At 33.2% G+C, this 22,549-nt stretch overlaps 4 protein-coding genes across 6 annotated transcripts in view; 3 read left to right on the forward strand and 1 right to left on the reverse strand.

Moving 5' to 3' along the window:
- LOC141398353 (uncharacterized) overlaps positions 1-22,549 on the forward strand; it is a 285,059-nt gene that overhangs the window by 198,752 nt on the left and 63,758 nt on the right. The window lies entirely within an intron of this gene.
- LOC141396577 (peptidoglycan-recognition protein SA-like) lies at positions 6,675-8,394 on the forward strand. The gene is made up of 6 exons (XM_073972146.1): positions 6,675-7,068; positions 7,140-7,427; positions 7,485-7,589; positions 7,648-7,712; positions 7,795-8,009; positions 8,072-8,394. The coding sequence occupies exons 1-6, from the start codon at positions 6,921-6,923 to the stop codon at positions 8,235-8,237; spliced, it is 987 nt and encodes a 328-aa protein (XP_073828247.1). The 5' UTR covers positions 6,675-6,920; the 3' UTR covers positions 8,238-8,394.
- On the forward strand, positions 11,938-17,402 carry LOC141398046 (peptidoglycan-recognition protein LE-like). 2 transcript variants are annotated; one of them, XM_073975150.1, is made up of 6 exons: positions 11,938-12,442; positions 12,970-13,254; positions 13,311-13,415; positions 13,483-13,547; positions 16,696-16,910; positions 16,981-17,402. In XM_073975150.1, exons 1-6 carry the CDS (start codon positions 12,250-12,252, stop codon positions 17,198-17,200), a joined length of 1,083 nt encoding a protein of 360 aa, XP_073831251.1. In that variant the 5' UTR covers positions 11,938-12,249; the 3' UTR covers positions 17,201-17,402. The 2 variants fall into 2 exon arrangements, with proteins under 2 accessions (XP_073831251.1, XP_073831252.1); XM_073975151.1 differs by having other exon boundaries at positions 11,956-12,397.
- On the reverse strand, positions 17,389-21,499 carry LOC141398047 (protein stunted-like). 2 transcript variants are annotated; one of them, XR_012411598.1, is made up of 4 exons: positions 21,343-21,499; positions 21,025-21,155; positions 20,520-20,587; positions 17,389-17,559 (listed from the first exon to the last, which is right to left on the reverse strand). XR_012411598.1 is itself a non-coding variant. In XM_073975152.1 (3 exons), the coding sequence occupies exons 1-3, from the start codon at positions 21,372-21,374 to the stop codon at positions 17,537-17,539; spliced, it is 186 nt and encodes a 61-aa protein (XP_073831253.1). In that variant the 5' UTR covers positions 21,375-21,499; the 3' UTR covers positions 17,389-17,536. The 2 variants fall into 2 exon arrangements, 1 of the variants encoding a protein (XP_073831253.1); XM_073975152.1 differs by lacking the exon at positions 20,520-20,587.

Consider the following 22,549-nt stretch of genomic DNA (forward strand, 5'->3'; position numbering starts at 1 on the left):
TCAAAGTCGGCATACCAGCCAATCAGACGCCGGCATCCATGTTACCATTTTTACACGCTCAAATTTGTCGAGTAAAAAGTTTTTAAAGAGAGCGTCATTCAGCGATATTTTTTGGTCTGTTCCTTTACTTTTGAAAATGGTAAAACCGGCAAAAGTAGTAAAAGTTGAAAACTGCTCCCATATGAATTGTATTGTGTCTGAAGTAAAGGAACGCTTTTCGAGTAAAAAGTTGTAAAGCTTGAAGATTCTTGAACGTAAAGGAACAGGGCTTTTGTTTAAAGAGAAGTGAACATTTTACAACTTTTTTGTGTACGGGAACGCTTTTTCGAGTAAAATGTGTAAAAGTAGTAAAAATTGTAAAAACTTTTTAGTTCTGGAACACAGCTAATACTAAAAAGTCAATAATGCAGTTTTCACACGGTCTGCTTTTTACATATTCATGCATAGTAACTGTGACTTTTTTTCGCCCATATGTAATTCCTTCCGCACGGCATAATTTTATTTTTCATTCGTTTTCTGTTGTTTTCTTTATTTATATCGCGTACAAACAAAACAGCTGTTTACCTTTGGTTGTACCTATGTTAGTTTATCCGATGACAAATTTGAGACCACAGTCGTTCCAGCGACTGTAGTCGCCAATAAGCTGGCCTCGAACTTATTGGAAAGCGCTAACCCCTTACAGGAATATCGAAAACCCAGACTTTCGATCGGCCGAAGTCGATAGAACTGGTCTTCGACGTCAGGACGCTATTGACGAAGGAACCTCGACCAAAGATTTGGCCGAGAATGTTACCACCGCCTCAAAAAGTGGTGTGAAGTTCATTTGAACATTTTATTGATTCGAAGCAAGTTTGTTTGTTATTCAATATTATAACGGTTTATCCAACAAGAGGTACTTTTTTCAACAGCCTTTTTTGCAGATCATATTAGGGGTGTCTTTTTACTTACTAAAGTTTGCTGAAGGGTCAGATTTTGGTGTAGCCCCCATATAACGGTACCACTCGATTTCAGGCAATTTAAAGTTTTTATCTACATTTTCGGCCTAAATTGACTGTAATTTATTTGTGGACTTATGAGTGGTCAAAAAAGTATTTACTAAAACGTTAAAAATAAGCAATAATTAAAAAATAAGTTTCAGTGCTTTATTTATAAATGCTTTTAAGTGAAAAAAATAGCCTCAATAAGTATATTCTTCCTCATGATGCAATTTCTCAAATAAAACGCTTGCATTGAAAGCCAACTGAAAATTCAGAAAACTACATAAGAAAGAAAAAACAAATATCAGAAGCCGGGCGTTGCAATCTACGACTCATAGACTCAGAATCCAGCTCGCAGTACTGTTTGAGACAACGCAAGAACATGGTCGAAAAATATTTCTAATGCCCGTAATTTCTAGCCCTAGGTAACTGGGTAGGTAGCTACCTATTAGTTATCTTTACCTACGAGTTTGGTAATTTCTACGTGCCATTTACCGAGGCGTGTAAATTTTGAAAACATGTGGTAACATTGGTGATTTTCATTCATGATTTCGTAAAAACATTGCCACATATAAGTGTTTTACAATTTTTAACACATTGGCAACGATCAACCAGGCAAAATCCTTCGACCCGGTAACGTTACCTATGGATTGAAATGATGAAATTTTGCTTACACGGGGGATATATGTATATGAACTCATAGATAACTACGCGTAGAAATTACGGGCATAAGAAAAGCTCGTCAACATTTCAGCTAAATCCTAAAAAAGGTTAAGTCAAAAAACTCCATCTGATACATCAATGGTTGTTATTCCCGCTTATTTCTATCATAATTGTATGACTAGATGTTTATGGACTTGATGACCTTAAAAACTTTCCAAAGACCAATAACTTCTGTCGGCACAGCGGAAGCAAACTTATGAAAATTCATAACTTTTGTTTTCTGGAAAACAAGTAAAAAGTAATAGTCGGGTTTGCAGACAGAAAGTCTGTACGATAACTTCGCAAGTGAAAAGTACTTGCAAGTACTCAGCAAGTTCTCAGTAACGTCTCTCCACCAATTTTACTCTCTCGAAGCTAAAAATTTGCAGATTGTTATCGAACAGCAATTTGCAAAAACTTGCAAGAAGTCAGGTGATTTTAAGAAGAAGAAGTTGGCGGAAAAGATTAAATAAATAAATAATAAAATAAAAATGTAGTCACCACACACTACAAAATAAGTTATTTTATTTACATTATCGTTTTCCACAATTTATTTAATATTTTTTCCCTTTTTTATTTCTATTTATTTTAATAACCAAACGTTTTTGTTTATGTTTTTGCCAAGAAGTCCGCCACAAAGCATTCGAATTTAAATCAGCTGATAAAACTTGCAAGTTCTTAAAAGAAAAATTTTCCTTGCAAAATCTTGTAAACAAAACTCTCCAAAATTCTCTCACTATTGTCTCCAAATTCGCTCTCTTTTACTTTAAAAGTTTATTATCGAACAGCATTTTGTAAAAGATTGTGCAAATTTTTACAAACTTTTGGGTTATCGTACAGACCTAGAGATTTACCCCCTGCCTGTATGAGTTGAGACGTTAATATATGAATATAGACCTTTATATATAAACAGATCGAATACGAGCAACATACCCATTTTTTTCTATAAATTGTATAGCCAGGAAGTTTCAGAATTTCGTCTGTTTTTTGAACGTGTAAACTTTCCGACAATAATATCAAAACATTTGGGGTATACAACTTCACAATTTTTGGTGTTACGAATAAATGCTTATGCTGTGCTCAAAAGTTTAACTTCGATGAAAGCACAAAAGTTTTGCACTTTTTTGTAGAAGATACCTGAAAGATTCATTTTGGAAGTTGACCTAATTTTGGAAGTCATTCCTTTTGATAATTATTGGGTCAAGCCGTCAATTTAGTTGGTCGCCGTAAGATATAGAGCTTTTGGACCAAACCTGACATAACCATGAACTTATCCACGAAAAATACAAAATCACTGTAAAAAAGACAGCAAGGAGTACCATTGGCCAACTTTTCAATGGATCCTCAAACAGCCCTTAAACTACACTGATGTTGAACTTTTGTGAAGTAATTTTAGGATGTTTAAAGTTTCGATCAATTCGGATAATTGAAATTTTGTGTTGGAGGTACCTGAAGGAGTGAATCGATATAATCCATATTCGAACCTAATGTATGTCTCGAAAAATTGAATTGGATTTTCAATAGTTATTGTGCTCAAGACGTTAAGGAATTTTTTTTAAGTCTTGCGGGGGGAAATTTCCAATGGAAGTTTGGACAAAATATTGCGAGATGCAAAATTTGGACCAAATATGTTGATCTGTTCGAGAGTTACAATGGGCTCGAACCAGACAGGCAGACATACGAAATGGGATACATCGACTTCAAATTGTTTGACGCGGGTTTCTTCAAAACATATGATTAGTCTAAGAAAATTATGTCGATGAGGTACATTTTTATCGTTAGCCAAAAGGCTAAGGGTATAATATCACAGTGCTTTTGAACCAACGTGAAATGAAATGAGCTTACAAGTGATCAGTTTTTGCGGAATCTGAAAAAGCAATATTCATAGACGAGAAAAATCCAAAAACAAGAAAAAATCGCTGCAGGGATATCTATTTTAGGTTTTTGCAATTGTGCTTGGAAACCGCGAGTCCTCTCGAAATGGGGCTAAAAAAATGCTCCGTCGATTTTTTTTGTATTTTTCTAATTTATGAACCATCTATTGTACTTCTAATTTATGTACTTCTAATCCGCACAATACTGAATTTGTAATCGTTTCGAATACAAAATGAACCTCAAGACCTTTATATTCATTATAGAATTCCAAAAACACTGGCATGGCATAAAGAAGGAATTCAGTTTTACTCTTCTTACGTCCCTGAAAATTGATACCGATATTTCCTTGGTATGTAATGCAAATAGATATTACATTTCTTTGGTGACTTATAGTGAAATTTAGCGGTGAACATTTATGTCTTTGACGCCACTCTTCTATAATTATGTTTTGTATGACAATTTTGCCAAAACACACATGAAGTACGACCTTAACCCTAAAATATGTTTTTAATTTTGCATATTTCAGGAGTTTAGGTAAGTCGCAGAGTTTTGGTGTATTCTAGGACCTATAGTAAAAATTTATGGCGAACAAATTTGTAAAATATTTCGAAGAAGGTTTGAAAGCTTTGCTGTTAATAATACGATGGGCTGATGTAATATTATAGTCACGTAGCATTTATGCTAACGAGGGTATATACACTTTCATCCGGGCAAAATGTGCCTCATCGAAATAATGGTTTTAGACCCCAAGTATGTTTGGACGAAATGTGTTTCAGACAATTTGGAGTCGATTGAGCAATGTCCGTCCGTCTGTCTGTCGGTTCAAATTTTGGCTTTCGTAATATATTGCCCAAACTTAGTTTAAGTTCGAAGATGGGCTATATCGGTCCACTCCTTCCGGTACCTCCCCCACAAAAGTTCGAAAATGTTCGGAAAATTTGTGCGCACTATAACTCTTGAAGGGAGTAACCGATTTGGTTCATACTTTGCCCACTGTAAAATGTGTACAAGACTTAGACAATGTTTTAATATAGACTCAATCGGCCCACGCCTTCGAGTACCTTCCACACAAAATTTCGGAAAAGTTCAGTTTAGGGCCATCTCTTGAATCGCTCTGATTTTTGTTTTATCAACTTGTATTCACTGCCCTGTATACGACGGTACAAGTTTCATTAGGGGCAAGTCCATACTTCCTGAGAAAATAGCCCGAAAGTTTCAAAAAAACCCCTATGGTGGTTGGAGCGCACGATAACTCTCGAATGGATAAACCGATTCGGTCCAAAATTTGGCCTTAGTAATATTTTGTCCAAACATAGTTTAAGTTCGAAGATAAGCCATAACGGTCCACTCCATCAGGTACCTCCCCCACAAAAGTTCAAAAATGTTCGGAAAAATTTTTCGTACGGTAACTCTTGAAGGGAGTGGCCGAATTGGTCCATACTTTACACATCCTAATATAACTACCAGATATAGATAAGGTTCAAATATGGACTATATTTGTCCACTCCATCCGGTACCTCCCACACACAATTTCGGATAAGTTCACTTTAAGACCTGCAATCAAATCACTTTGATTCTTGTTGAAGCGATTAGCATTCGCTACCTACATTACAACGGTAAAAGTTTTTTCAGGGGCAAGTCCATATTTCTTGGGAAAACAGCCCGAAAAGTGTAAAAAAACCCTATATCACCATATGTGGCGGTCGGAGGAGATAACTCTCGAACTGTTCAATCGATTTGGTCCAACATTTGGTCTTCGTCATATTATATCCAAACATAGTTTCATGAGGCAATACCGGTCCACAACTTCCGGTAATTCTCCCCAATATTTAAAAAATTTCACTAAAATGCTAGGACGATATCACTATCAATGGGGCAACCAATTTGGTCCAAACTTTGGATCTCCTAATATTTTGTCAAAATTTAGTTTAATTTCTAAAATGGCCCATATCGGTCCATCCTAAGGGTACCTCCGCCACAAAAGTTCAGCATTTGTGTCTAAGTGCAGTTAATTCCTAATCTTCATTTTTGTCCGCAAGTTCAAATGTCCAAAAAGGGCCACAAAATTCTGAAGAGACATTAAATACATTCGATCTGTCCGTAGGTGAAAGTATCACTTCGCATTGGCTGAGGGTATATATCAGTCGGCAAAGCCGACTGACACTTTTTTACTTGTTTTTTGTAGATTCTACTTTATTGGAATTACTGATGCATTGATTAATTTTGTATATTACCAACAATAGGCATATGATAACTCTTTCTTCATTTTGGCTGGGGAGCCTTATTTTTGCCTTGTAGTTGTTTTGCGCACACACATACATATGTATATTTAATTAAATACTTATTATTATAAGATTTGAATTGTAATATTTTAATATACATTTCCTGATTCGAAGAACACATTTGTAGTTTTTTGCATTTTGTGACATTAATAGGGCAGGGCAAATGGTTCTTCGCAACATATAAACAAAAATAAATAAATAAATATCACCACAAATGCCGTTCGAGCGAACTAATGCACTACAAAAATCACAAGTAGCCCTGGACACACCTCAAGATGGCATAAATATTTATACCGGTAGCTCATAAACGGAAACTGGAACAGGAGTAGGCGTCTATGGCGATACCCTCAACATACGACTTCGTATAAGTTAAACGAAAATTCTAGTATCATCCAAGTCGAAAACTTTGCAGTAAAAAACTGCAATATGAAAAAGTACACAGTTGGATCTGTCTGTCAAGTGACCCTTAAAACCCTCACTTTATCAAGTTTGTAGACATTACAACATGGAAGGAAATTAAATAGCGAATGAAATTTTGTTTTTATTGAAGCTTTTTATTCAAACTATGAGTTAACTTTGAGTCTTTTTTATTTTTATTTTCATATATATCTTATTGGCTGGGGAGCCAAAGTTTTTCCAATGTTATATTTATATATATATTTTTTTGATATTTTTATCTTATTATTTTTTTTTTTCAATAATAAGTGTAATATAAATAATTTTCCTTAAAGAATTATATTTGGTCATGTACATATGCTGAATTTTTGTATTCTATGTAATTCTAAATTTGGTCTGGACTTACTGGCATTGTAATGTATGAATAATAAATGAAATTTGATTTCGCCGAGAAGAAATATGCATCGAACACCAACATCAGATGAAAAATTGAGTCATATCTCCACAATACCCCACAACTTACAAAATCCACGGAAAGTGGTAACATCGACATTAGGGAAAGAACATTCATTTCGATACATTCACACACAAAAACAAAGTGTTTTCTTTTACGGTCAGCTATCAAAGTAAAGATTTATCCTATTTTTGACATTTGTTTTGTACAACAAATATACATACATATTTAAATATGTCATCGTATAGCTCCCGAGAAACATTGCCCATGACTTTTGAAAATACACGAAATTGGCTGAACAATAATAACTATTCACAAAACGACAATGATACGGAATCATTTGTCGATTCTATAGAAGAATCAAGTACTGGTGAATCAGCAAGTAAATATGTACATACATATATCTTTCCTAATAAAATTATACTTCATTTTGTTGTACTTTTTCATTTTCAGCTACCCAAGAAAACGATGAAAATTACAGTAATATTACGGATATAATTGGAAGTGAAAACACCATAGAAAATCTAAGTAAACTTCTTAACCAATTGCCATCCACATTTGGTGATGTTAGCATAAATAATTCCTCAAATGTTGTTGTGGGGAATGTTATAAAGATCAAAGGTGATCTCATATTAAAAGTTCATAACAACAATGCAAATGCCGAAGAACTTAAATCCAAAGAAAATAAAAGTGACAATGCGGCCATTAACAAGAATATTATATTAAAATCTGCGAAAAATGGTAATATTTTTATTTTATATTAAAAGCGTTGTCATTTCTAAATACTTTGCCTGATAGATACAGCAACATCAAGTCTAATAATATTTCGGGATTGCTGGTCAGCTATAGAGCCTACTGAGAAATATTTATACTTGGACGAGCCAGTAGAGTTTGTAATAATATGTATGTATATAATATGATGACAAAATATTTTGTTAATAAATATTTTTTTTATTTACAGCCCATACTACCTCAAATAGCTCAACTGATAAATTTGTCAATATCAGTATCGTTCAAGGTATACAGGTTAGTAAAATAATGGGCAATTGTTATAGCCCAAAAAAGAGAAAAAACTAAAAACTCTGTTGTATTTTTAATTTATTTTAAGGCTTTTCATATTGGTAGCCAAGATTACGGTGATATAGGATATAACTTTTTAATCGGTTGTGATGGAAACGTGTACGAAGGTCGAGGATGGGGTGTAGTTGGAGCACATACATATGGATATAATAAAAAATCTATTGGTATAGCATTTATTGGAAATTTTATGCTTAAATTACCCACCGATAAAGCTTTGGAAGCATGTAAAAGACTGTTACAAATGTAAGTTATGCCTTATACAAATGTTGTTGTACATTTAATGTAATGTGATTTTTATACATTAGAGGAATTGATGAAGGCCATTTGACGAAGGAATTCAAGTTAATGGGTCATAAGCAATGCATTTGTACTGAAAGTCCTGGAAAGATGTTATTTGCTGAAATTAAAACCTGGAAAAATTTTTATGATAATGATAAATATGATATTAAAATATATGTACACACAAGCTAATAACTAAAGTAAGATTACACATCTGAAGTGTTGAAATAAATGAATGTACTTTAAGATACAGGAATGTAAAACATGGTTTAGACTATGCACTTATACGATGAATAAGAACATTATGTCGATTTATTTGACATCTTTTAAATAAAAATCACAACTTAAATCGATTGGATTTGCTAAACCAAGCATAGTCTAAACGGGTTAATATTGAATAAATATAGAGCAAATAAGTACCTATTGGTTTTTGAATCTGAAAGGACATCTAATTGCTTTTTGACCTCTATACATTTTACAATTATTACCGATTAACAGAATCCACTACAGAACTAGTTATGTCTATAAAGATTGTATTGATTAATTTGACATATGTATGTATATGCTCTCATGCCGAACCCAATACGCTTCAAAGTGACCGACCATTCTGATATTACTTGTAAGTACTCGCCTGTTTATTGACAGCAATTGTTCTTCAGCTGGAATGGATGGATATTTGTCTTCACAATTTATCGTTTATCCTTAGTTCATGAAGAACTGATGAACCGGTACGATATTCGCCTCCACATGAAGATGATTTAATGCTGTTATACGGAGCTTCCCAGATGCAGCCCGTAGTACAGTTTTCTGATAAGTTAGAATGTTCTTCCACTGCTATTGCCTTAATTCTTGTGCCTTCGGGTGTGTACTACGACCTCATCACGCGCATTTATCTCTAGTCGCCTATGACAGGAAGTATTGTTAAATTCAATTATTCCACCATGAGCCATATTTCAAGTGGTTGCAGCAGTAATTATGCTCCGGTAAGATCTCGACGCTACCCGAAGGATCTAAGAACTGAACTGTTATCTGTAGCGATGATTTGTAAATTGTATGAAACCTTGTATGCCCTTAAAGGTAAAGTAGGATGACGGAGTCATTATGAAGTGTTGCCAAGACTCTTTGTGGCATAAGACGAGCTGGCCAACTATGCTCGGATCGAAATGAAATTTTTATCACAGGTAGATCTCGTCACTCTGATCACAAATATATATAACATTTGTTGCGGACTCCATACTTCCCGAGATATGGGCCTTCGAAGTTCCAAAAATTCCTTTGTTAAAAGATAGCTGATAAGAGAAAAATTTTAAATTAAAAAAAGTTGTTCCCGTGCCCTAGATTTGCTCCTGTCCATAGGAGGAAGTCTTAAATTCCCGGCCGAAGGCCGTCTACTTAAAAAAATACAATTTAAAAAAAATTTTTGACCTTAGTGCGTCAACTCAACTTGTTCCCACTTTGTTTATAGACTGACTGCGACAATGCAGATGGCTGGCGATCTATGGCAACTTCATCTTATCCCCGTAGCATCGTCTTTGATCAGTGTTGAAGATATTAAAACCAATATAGAGTTTGCGCGCTCTGTAAGGATGTAGAGGAGTTTGAGACGATTGAGACATATCAGATGTCCTGTGTTTAGATCCACCAGGCAGGACTATGGAAATCCGAAACCTCAGCTGTTTCTCCTCACTTGGTCCTGTGATTCTTTTCCGTTTTTTCAGGTCATGTAAACGACTGTGGAAATAGCGTACCACAAGCTGATTCTCTCACTTTATTCATGATGACTATTTTACACTCTACTCTACATATTTGTCCAACTACGAATGTTTCCTATGCATTCTCTTGTATATATTTTCAGGATGGACTCAATGACCCTAAGGTCTACACAGGTGAGGTAGCTGTGATGAATAACTGCACATCGTGAAACCTAACCTACATATTTTGCATTAAGTAAACAAAGTGGTACAATTACCTTTTATGTCTTTCATAGTGCCTTAAAACTTTATGGAGCAAGTTGAGTTTAAGCATTAAGCTCGGATAAGATTATAATTTTTTCTAAGTAGCCGGCCTTCGGCCGGGGATTTAAGACTTTCTGCTATGGACAGGTGCAAATCTAGGGCACGGGAACAAAATTTCTTTTAAATTGAAAATTTTTTCTAAGTAGCCGACCTTTAACAAGGGAATTTTCGGAACTTTAGAGGCCCATATCTCGGGAAGTGTGGACTTCCGCAATAAATGTTATATATATTTGTGATCAGGGTAACGAGACCTACCTGTGGGAAAAATTTGGTCCCGATCAGAGCTTAATGCTTAAACTCATCTTAAGCCAACGGAACAACTCTAGTTTAGTAAAAACTCTCCGATTTTTTCTGAAATTTTTTCCAGAGGTAGATATTTTTACGCTGATCACGGAAATGTATAATTTTCTTGGGGGACGGACCCGGTTACCCGGTTATTGGACCCGAAAGTCCGGGTTGGACCCGGCTGTACTGAACCGATTGCTACAAAATGGGTATCATTGGAAAGCTGGAAATACCTATCCAGCAAGTGGTCATATGATGGGGTTATTTTCAGGTGGTCAGGTGATATAGCCCAAAAACTGATTTTTGGACCCGGATTTTTCCATAAAACCCTCAAAAAGTCGAAAATGGGTCCATTATGGGAGCCCGCTTAATTTATGTCAGATTATAGCTCGCACTTTAACCTTTCCAAAATTGTGATATATGTTGTGATACCTTCTCTGGATCCAGAGATATGGCCCTTAGAATCTTCAGAACTCGGTTCTGTAGGGCTCGTTTCTTTACATTATAGGTGTATATGAGAAATTTTAAATTTCTAAATTGACCAAAATTTTCTTTTAACTTATAATTTTTCATTAAATAGCCGGCCTTCGGCCGGAGATTAAACAGACACAAATCTCGGGAACGGGAACAAAATTTTCTTTTAAATTATAAATTTTTCTTTAAGTAGACGGCCTTCGGCCGGGATTTAAGACTTTCTCCTATGGACAGGTTCAAATCTAGGGAACGGGAACACATTTTTCTTTTAAATTATAAATGTTTCTTTACGTAGCCGGCCTTCAGCCGGGGATTTAAGACTTTCTCCTATGGACAGGTGCAAATCTCGGGAACGGGAACAAAATTTTATTTTAAATTATACATTTTTCTTTAAGTAGACGGCCTTCAGCCGGGATTTAAGACTTTCTCCTATGGACAGGTTCAAATCTAGGGAACGGGAACACATTTTTCTTTTAAATTATAAATGTTTCTTTACGTAGCCGGCCTTCAGCCGGGGATTTAAGACTTTCTCCTATGGACAGGTGCAAATCTCGGGAACGGGAACAAAATTTTCTTTTAAATTATAAATTTTTCTTTAAGTAGACGGCCTTCGGCCGGGATTTAAGACTTTCTCCTATGGACAGGTTCAAATCTAGGGAACGGGAACACATTTTTCTTTTAAATTATAAATGTTTCTTTACGTAGCCGGCCTTCAGCCGGGGATTTAAGACTTTCTCCTATGGACAGGTGCAAATCTCGGGAACGGGAACAAAATTTTCTTTTAAATTATACATCTTTCTTTAAGTAGCCGGCCTTCGGCCGGGGTTTTAAGACTTTCTCCTATGGACAGGAGCGAATTTAGCGCACGGGAACATTTTTTAATTTAAATTGTTTTTTTTTTTTACTTTAACAAGGCCCATATTTTTTTGGTAAAACACTTGTCCGTAAATAAATAATAAATTGTAAGTACCTATATTTTTTAATAAATTTTCAACAGTTTTGTGTCAAATGACATGAACGAACGCGCTCGCACTCTGTTTGATAACAACTCTACCAAAAGTAATCTTCATTAAAAAAAATATGGTAACCACTCTATTCGATATGACAGATATGACGTTATTTTTAATAAATTTAACGACACCCTGTAGTATTTTCTAATTGGTTTGGTTTACATACATTGTTTATTGCGAATTACTTTTAAGAAGAAAATTTAACACAATTGGAATATTATTGATATTATTATTAAGAAAGCTCTCTAAACTGTACAACCTAAACAATAAAATTACAGCATCGACTCTGTAACTAAGGAATACTACTATCAAGCATCTTTTGTTGCTGCCACTTTGATCGATTGGAATCTTAGAACTATGATAAGATAAACTCAAAACCAACCTCCCATCCATTAAAGCACCATCGAATATACTACAACAATGGATACCAATGAACGCCTACGCATAAATGAAGAAAACACTAGGAATTGGGTAAATTCTATTAATCTGGAGGACTCTTCGGATACATTATCTGTTGTAGATTCTATTGTCGAATCGAGTATTTTCGAATCTAGTGACTCGGAATCAGGTGAAGAACATGCTTTGGGTACTTGGACATCAGACAAATTAACAAGTAATTATTAAATTGCAACTAACAATTTATGTTTTGATTGTGCTTGAATGTCCCTCTTCATACCTCATTAACTGCGTAGCACTCTGGTTAAACTACTCAAATTTGATTTCATTTGCAGTCTAATTTGTTTCGTAAAATTTAGGGGTTGATTATGGAAAGCAACCCAACTCCAGTTGCGTTGCTGACAGCAAATTTAGTAGATGAATTTTCTATTTCCGCATTAAAATTTATACTTTTTTACAATTAAATTAATAACTGAAGGTTCAAAATACTGGTATTGATTGAATTTTACACAAATTTGCATATTTTTACTCATTTCAATTGTATGATTTTCTCTTCTGGTAACGCAAATACAGTTGAGTTGCTATCCATAATCGACCCCTTAAGAAAAATGCTCTGTTGTTTGAATTAAAAACGAGGTGCTATAGAAACAAATAGATGTTAAATCAAAGAATTGATATAAAACTAGGGCCGGCTTATATTTAACATGATAAAATTTGTTTATATTCTCTTTCTTTTCGTTCCAGAGTCAGATGACAAACATTATAGGGATATAACCCAGTTAAGTACAGAATGTACAGACTTGGAAAAATTAACACAACTTGTTAGTAAAATGCCACCACCATCATTTGGAAATGTCAGTATTTCAAACTCTAATAGTGTTGTAATGGGGAATATTATTAAAATCAATGGCAATATTATAATTAATAAAGATGGCGATAGTGTTGACACAGATAACGTAGCATCCAATCATAATTATAATAATGCTGATATAGGATCGGAGAAAAAAATTGAAGCCAAGAAAAGACAAGGTTGGTACTTAAAACACCTACATATATTTTTCATCTCATTTCTGTATTGTTTTCAGTCTATAGACCAGCGTGTCTTATAATACCAAGAGCGCGTTGGCTTGCCATGGATCCCTTAGAGGAATACAATGCAATTGATGTACCAACAGATTTAGTTATAATTTGTAAGAATATTTACCGTTATTTTCTTGGAATTTTTGAATAATGTTTTCATGAATTTTTTAATTTTAGCTCATACTGCCACTACTGATTCGACGGAACAAGCCAAAAATATCGGTATAATTCGTGATATACAGGTAAGTCAAATGTTTCCATAAAACAAGTCCTTTGAAAAAAAATGGTTTAGTTCAACACCCACTATAAAGCGTTACGTGGCACTGCACCATTTGCTACGAGAAAAGATTACACATACAGTCGAACTTCTCTATAACGAACTTCCCTATAACGAATTTTTCTCTATAAAGAAGAAAAGTTGTAAACACAGATTTTTTTCAACCTATTTTATCCTCCCTATAACGGATACTTCTCTATAACAAAGTGTTTTTATTGCACAAGTCGGAATTCTCACACACACAACCTCTCTATAACGAATTTTTGTCAAACTTATTCACATTGATGTTTACACAATAATTGAGAAAAAAAAACACATTCGTAACGCTCTTTTTATAGAAGTGCGCACTAAAAAAGCACTAAAATTTTTAATGACTAGCGTGCGTAGTTGCTCGGAATTTAGACGTCTAAAGGGAAACAACTGACCATTGCACAGTCCGATTTTCCGAAAAACCTGGCCAAAACTCTAAAAATAATAGATTTTGACCTAACCTTTGGTTCTTATGTTTTTCCGACCGCTGATTACATTTTTGATATTATTTAACCCTCAGGCGGTCCATCCTCCTATAAAATGTGATCTTATCGGATCAAAATATTCTACAAATTTGTTCGCCATCAATTTTTATTATGGATCCTAGAATATACCAAAACTCTATACCTTACCTAAACTCCAGAAATATGCAAAATTATAAACACTTTAGGTTTCGGCAAAATTGTCATACAAAGCATCATTTTAGAAGAATGCCGTCAAAGACAAAAATGTTCTCTGCTAAATTTCACTATAAGTTACCAAAGAAAAGAAATCTCTATTTGCATTACATACCAAGAAAATATCGGTATCAATTTTGCCAAAAAACCAAGAAACTAAAATAGGGTTGCTAGCTTCCACCATTTCTACAGTTTTTTAAATATTTGAGTTAAGATCACTTGGATTCCTTGCACTTTAGGTGTATAATGTCTTTGAGAAGAGTGCGAGGAATATTATTCTTAAAAAAATTAACCCTCGTGCGAGTCATAAAAGGGGTCCTTTTGGTCCCTTTTTCCACAAATCTTTAAAATCTCCTATAATATGTGATCGGATCAGACCAAAATATTCTAGACATTTGTTCGCCATAAAATTTTACTATAGGTCTTAGAATACACCAAAACTCCAAATTATACCCAAACGCCAGAAAGTGACCCTATACTATATTCCGACATTCTGAATGAAAGCAAATCTGTACATACCTGCAAGACAAAATATAACATAAAAACAAAAAGTGCAAATATGTGCAGGATGTTTCGATGGAAATTGTTAAAAAATCCTTCCTTTTTTATGAAATGATAAATTACACGCCCCAACTCGATCTTACTCACAACAATTTTCATAATTTATTGTGAAAATTGATCTTGAAAAAAATTAACAAATACGGACATCAATTATTAAAGAACGCACAATTCATTGGCGACACTGAACATCTTAAATATGTTTCACATACCTTTCATTACAATTATATTTAATAACCGTTGTTTATTTTGCATATTATCATAGATTTTTAAACAACTTAAAATTGATATTTTTTTCGATTTTTGGCCAGGTTTTTTGGAAAATCGGACACTGTGCATTGTTTTAAAAAGAAAATATTTCTATGACAAATATAGGGTGTCAATATGTTTAGAAATAATATTGAAGATGTTATGATTGAAGACCACGTTAATGTCGACACTTTAACTATGAATTATCCCTTTTTGGAGTCTCGAAACAATGTACCCGAACATATTTTTCTTCCGTGGCTCATGTGAAGACTTTGATAAAGAAAAATCAAAAACAAATGAAAATCACTCCTTAATTCACACCTAAAAAAATTCAATTTATGTTTATTCATATACACACGTTTGTTTCTTTATTACTCATGTATGTAGGTCAAATTAACCATTTTGCTTTGATTTCTCTCTCTATAACGTAGTAAGTGCTACGTTACAGAGAAGTTCGACTGTACATATTTAGAAATGAGTAGTTCTTCCTTATGAACAATGTTACAATTGCCGCTTTTAAGGCCTGCGTACATAAGCTGCTCTGCCTGATTGCCTTGCTTTCCTGCTTCATTTTTGACATAATAAAAATAAAAGAATAAAGAAGGCCGAGGAAATTTCGAACTGGGTTGCCCTTTCCTTTTTTATTCTTTTATCAGAAGTAAGCAAGGTAAGCAGGCAAGGCAGCTTATGTACGCAGGCCTTTATTCTATTTTTACTAAAACTTTAGATCGGTCAGAAATGTTTGCCTAGATAGACATTTTTATCCTGACAATCGTTTATGCGCCTTTTGAGCTTAAGGGGTCGATTATGAATAGCAACCCAACTAAACCCTACATGTTGGATACAAAAAACTATTGGTTTGTTCCAGAACTGCAAAAATCTACTAATTGTTACTATTTTTTTCGATAACATAAAGGAAAAAATGTTATCGTAGTAAAAAATAGTAGCTTCTTGCAGGTTCTGGAACTGAGCATATATTGGTTTATTCGGTTAGACCATAATTACATTAGGCAATTTTCTTTGTGGCAATTGTCACTTTGTTGGTAAGATAGGGTGTTGAGAGGCAAAGGCTTACCATATGCCTCACCTCTCTCTCTCTCCATCATACTAACAATTACCGCAAGGAAAAATGCCTAATAGTATATGAAATGCCCAAAGTCGTAACCCTCAAAGGGTTACGTTGAGGGTTACGTCTTTGGGCATTTCAAGTGACGATATAGAACTACTGAAATAATTTTCTTCCAAACATGAGAACAATTTTTCTCTTACAAATGTAGGTGCAAGTTGAGGATTTGGAAGTTGAGGTCGGGGAAGTTGGACTTGCCACCATCAACTTCCCCGCCCTCAACTTGCAAAGCATCTGAAGATACAGAAGTCAGCCATACAGAATTAATGCGAATTATTGCACTCAAAAACGTGACTGTTGTGCATTTGAAACGCAGAATATACACAAAATAAGCATCAGATAGAAAACGGATGCACTTTGCAACACCAGAATCATGCAAAAGACGTGTCCTTTGATCCATAATTCCTTCAATTTTCGCAATTTTCTTACATATGAAGAACACACTTTTAATATCTAATAATTTTTCCTTTCAGACTTTTCACATTGAAACCCGAGGATGGGATGATATTGGTTATAATTTCCTTATTGGCTGTGATGGAAATGTATATGAAGGCCGTGGTTGGGGTGTGGAGGGCGCCCATACATTTGGGTTTAATAGATTTTCAATAGGTATTTCGTTCATTGGAACTTTTATGTATAAACTGCCCACGCCACGAGCCCTGACTGCATGTAAAAATTTACTAAAAAGGTAACTAACCTAAAAATATATAAAAATGTTTATATACATTTATTTAAAAATATATTATTTATCTTTTCAGAGGTTTAGAAGAAGGTTACTTAACACCAAACTTCAAATTAATGGCTCATAGACAATTTGTGAGTACTGCAAGCCCTGGTGGCAAGTTGTTTGAAGAACTCAAGACATGGGATCATTTCTACGATACACCATCTGGGGAAGTTGATGAGATTTTTGCTCATTACAAAAATAAAGTAGATAGTAAGACGGAGGAGGGTGGTGGCACAACGAATTCAAAATGAAATAGAAATGAGATGAATAATTAACAATATTTGTTAAATGTTGAAAAAATGTTTATGTTTATGAAACATATGAACTGTATATATGACTGCATTTGTAATTACCGCCAATGATGTTTGATAAATGCTGTGAACATGGTGCCTTACCTGTATTTTACTTTTTTTGTTAATAAGAAAACAAATATAAGATATTGTTTTTTAATTACTTTTTGTGTTTTTATTATTGTTGTTTTGCTTTTAGCCTTAAAACATTTTGAAAATTAAATTAAATTTGAAACTGCAATGAATTAAGAATTGATGGAATTTAGATTTAACCAATGTTATAATTGATTAAAACATTTATTCTCTGGCTTGGGCACGTGCTGTAAAGAAAGAATAGAAGAAAATAATGTTAATAAGTCATTAAAAGGGGGGGTTTTAAACAAATTAATACCAACAAAAATGTTCACATAAATTAGGATATGTAGGTAGAAATCTAGCTTTGACTATTAGTGGGAATTTTGAGAGTACTTTCTACTAATATAATGTTATTTTTTCAAAGGGATTAAGATTGTACTTGAGAAAAGTTTATATGTATTTATTCATGTAGTTTTTCATTATTAATAAGGAAAAGGGATTTGAACAAATAACATTGAGCTCTTAAGTAAAAAAAAAAATGACGCAATATGGGAATGTTTTTTTTAGAAATATGGTATATGTATATAATAAGGTAATACTTTTAAATTTCTGTGATTTTTTTAGCTTTTAATAATCATTCACAATAAAAAAGCTTGTTTGGTGATTTATATGTCGTTTGGAAAAATTTGTTTTCGAGATACAGAGCGATATCAGAAATTTCAAAAATTACTCTCGAATAAAATGATAAAATAAAAAATAAGCGAACTGAGGTACATTTTGATTTTAAGTATTGAGCAATTTAATATATATCTAAATATATCTAAATATGATTTTTTCATTATTTCATATATTATTTCATTTTCATAATTTTAAGGTAAATATTTTATTATTTTAAATATTTGATGAAATGCCTATAGTCCGTTCAGAACAAGTCTTTATGAAATGTTTGAGGAATTGAAGCTACAATTCTTTACCTTAGCAAGAACAATTGTAAGCAAATTCTTTACGAGCTTGGGTATTATGCACTACGATGGACGAAATCTACTTGTATTTAAACTATACAAAATTACCATCAACTCAGTTATTTGTCGGCTCATAGATTTTTAACACTTATGACCGATCCATTTCATCTTGTACATTAACTTTTACAATTCCTGTCATTTCCAACACAGCAATGCAGTAGTATTTTAAGAATTAAAGTAATTTATGAGTTAGTTTAATAATTTATCTGCTAATAAATAATGTTTAAAATAAAACTCTGATTTCAATTTCATCTACTTATAGTTTTGTCGTTGTCTTAACTCCTCCCATATCACATTCTACGATATATTTTTAACTATTTATTTCGTGATTTATCTAAAAAATGCCAATATGACTAAAATGGCGAACTCTGGATAAGCATTTTTTTCTGATTAAACACACTCGAGACATCTTCGGCAAAAAATTTCTCTAAGACATAAATTTGTCCATTCGGGCCATTATCATACTAGGTATAGAGAATAACATTACAGCATTGTAAAAAGATCACATATACTAATAAATAGTTTAGTATCAGGAGGTGTGTAAAGGAGTGACTATAAATATTAAGACATTGCGGGAACTATACCTCAGAAAATATTAGCTTCTCCTAGCAAAAAAATTGAAACAAATTTTCTTTACAGCACATCTTTCTTTTAATTTATAATTTTTCTCTAAATATCCGACCATTAAACAAGGACTAAGTTCCCATTTATGAAAATAAATTGAAATTGAATTTTCGGAACTTCGGAGGTCCATATCTTGGGAAGTATAAATTATCCCAGAAAGTGTTATACGTTGTGGTGAATGTTTCATAATTTCTGCATACTGTCGGTAAAGAAAATATAAGCCAAATGAATGGAATTTGCGAGAAAATACATCCTGGGACTTAGTTGGAGTCATTATCGTACCAGCCGGGGACCGTGTGAATTTTAACAGCTCTTTGGTCATTGTGTCAGGAAGCATGGATTTAAAAATTACATCTTTGTAATTGGAATACAAGAATTACCTTCGATGAAAATTTCTAAAAAATAATTGAACACCTCAACACTGCTCCTGAAGCGAAAATGTTGAACTTTTGAAAGGGAGGTATCCGAAGCTGTTGCCCGATAACGACCTACATGAAACTTGATGTATGTTCGGAAGGAATTTTTTCGGTCAAATCTGTTTTATGGTACACATTAGTTTTTTTAGTTGGTACAGGTAGCTTTTCTTAGAGCTTTTGAGTCACGATCTTAGATTGTATTAACTTAGTTCGAAAAAATTAACTTGGTTCGAAAAAAATCAAACCGATCCACAAGACATGCCGTTAAACTGCACTTTTGCCAAAATTTTGAATATTTTGTAGGCGATGTATCAAAGGAATGGAGCAAAAAACTTCATTGCTTCCAAAATTTATATTAACTGCATATAGAAATTGGTCCAAAACATTTAAAAGGCAGGGAATGTTATTTCACATAATTTTATGGTCATTATCCGGTGAGAACTTAAGTAACAACTTTCGTGCAATGGTTAATGTGCTCGGCATGAACGCTGAATAACGCGAATTTTAGCGATGGCATAACGTGGCTTTGTCTCACATTTTCTGAGTATATTTACACTTGTAGAATTTCGCTTAGTGGCGAAGCCAAATAAAAAACGGGATCAATTTTGAGAACCCTGAAGCCGAGTCTATGTTCTTATGATCTCTGAAATTTTCTAAATTTCAATTGAAATATTCTGAATTTCAAATGGAATATCTGAATTACAAATAAAGTATCTGAATTTCAAATAGAAATTCTAAATTACAAATGAAATATCTGGATTACAAATAAAATATCTGAATTTCAAATTGAATTTCTTAATTACAACTGCTATTTTCTGAATTACAGTTGAAAATTGTGTAGATGCTTGACATATTACGTTTGTATGGCTTCCACTATCCAATTTTGTATATATTACAGAAAAATTAAAAATTTACTTGTTCCAATTTAACATATTAGTGTATAGGTGAAACAATTTAGTTGAAACGTTTCTTTAAAGATCACAAAACATTGTTATAATAGTACAAAGTTGTAACATAGGGAAGAGATCATTGCTGGAATAATTTTGGGGTACAAATACTTATCAGTTAAAACTGTGACATGTTAGTTAAAATGTAACTCTCTTGGGGGGAAAAACATACACACAGTCTATATCTAAAACTTACAAAATGTCTACGAAAAGTTCTTTAAGAAAGACACATAATGGTGACTTTTTAAAGATCTCACTTTTCATCTGTAATATATTTATTTATATAAAAAATATATTTTAATTAAAAAAATATGTAAAATTAACAATATAAGAACTAACAAGAGGTATGCAGTCTATAACCGTTATATGGAAGTTTATTTAATTTCCGTTATTATATGTCTGTACACAGAACCTGCAAGAATCTACAAATGTTTTTTTACGATAACAATTTTTCCCTTATAATTTCGAAAAAAAGTAAAAATTAGTAGATTCTTGCATATTTCCTATTTACACTCTTTAATCATTTTGAAATCGTAGTTTTCAAAAAGGAAAGTCTTATATCCGTTAAGAACTGCATTTGTTAACCCTGTTTCACCAATTGTATTCATAGAGTTATCACGAATATTGATGAAACAGGCTTAATATTTTCCTCTTCATAATAAAGTTAGTTGTGGTTGTTAGCTAATACTGCTAATACTTACGGGCAGGTTTGCCATCAGCCCATGGTGTGAATTTGACATGGCTTTCGCTACGTTTGGCAGCATCAGCACGTAGATCAGCCTTCAAAGCTTGACGCACTACACGGGCGCAGATGTTGGAGTATTGGATGTAGCTGCAACGGGTTAACAGAAAAATAAAAGATTAAAATATCATTTTTCCATTAGAGTGATATTTGCTAAAAATGTATGATTTTGCCGCTTTGAATTTTTCATTGACGCAAATTACGTAATTTGTGTTTGCATTTTCTCAATTAATTTGTTGGTTTTTATTTTGATGTTAGTTTTTCTCAATTCACTTACGTAAGTCCAGCAGCTCTCCAGGCGTTAGTCATTTTGCTTGATTTTTATTTAATTTAGTTTTCACAAAAAGAAAAACTTGCAAAATTTCTCGTGCAGTGCAGTCTGTCAAGAAAAATTCTCAATTGTGCCAAAGATGTAGAAATTTTGATTAACCGAATAATTTGTATACGATAAGAGGTTACTTTTAACCAATAATTGGTATTCTTATCAAAAGCAAACATGTACCGATTTGTGTTATCGATACATTTGGGGATTTTATTACACTTGGTCTGTTCCAGTACTGCAAGAATCTACTAATTTATACTATTTTTTCCGATAACATAAAGGAAAAAATGTTATCGTAGTAAAAAATAGTAGCTTCTTGCAGGTTCTGGAATAGAACAACTGTTTTATTGTTTTGTTTATATATGGTCTGTTCCAGTACTGCAAGAATCTACTAATTTTTACTATTTTTTCCGATAACATAAAGGAAAAATGTTATCGTAGTAAAAAATAGTAGCTTCTTGCAGGTTCTGGAACAGAGCAATTATATTTTTTATTCTACTGTCTTTTTATCTTATTTGCTCTTAATAGATTGTGACATGTTTTTATAAAAAAATCCCAAAACACTCCACAAAAATTAAAAATGTTATCGATTACTTACTAAATCGATGAAGCAACTGTTCGACATAGAAATACAACACTGCATGCCAGTTGTCAGTCTAATAAGAAAAATTTGCGGTTTCCGTTACAATTGTTTTGTTAAGATTTATGTTTTAAAATTGTGATGAAATGGTTAAGCAAAACGTGCATGTTGAAAGTGTTTTTTCGTGGAAAGATGCAAAATGTATTGTATAAAAATTGCATTGCAATACATAGTTAACAGCACGCAAAACTATGCATGTTGTTGTACAATCAATTTGTGCAATTACAAGCACAACAATAGCCGTTTGGACTTGAATATCCTTTAAAGCCTTTAATTTATAATTAAATGCCTACATGATTTGTATCTTCCTGTAGTTTTATAAATATTTCGGAATACTTACATACATATGTATGTTTATTTATTGGCAATGTGTCTGTCTTCTGGACAATTCGGTGAAATAGTGACTATTCAATCACCATCCCGAAAAAGTTAATAAAATGTAAAAACCTTCAATCGCGAAATTTATAATTCAAGAATTTTGGATAATAAAAAATGTTAATGTTATGCTGTCTCCAGGATAAT

The sequence above is a fragment of the Musca autumnalis genome, unplaced genomic scaffold, assembly GCF_047663935.1.
Source record: "Musca autumnalis isolate F117 unplaced genomic scaffold, ASM4766393v1 scaffold_3, whole genome shotgun sequence".
Taxonomy (NCBI): Eukaryota; Metazoa; Arthropoda; class Insecta; order Diptera; family Muscidae; genus Musca; species Musca autumnalis.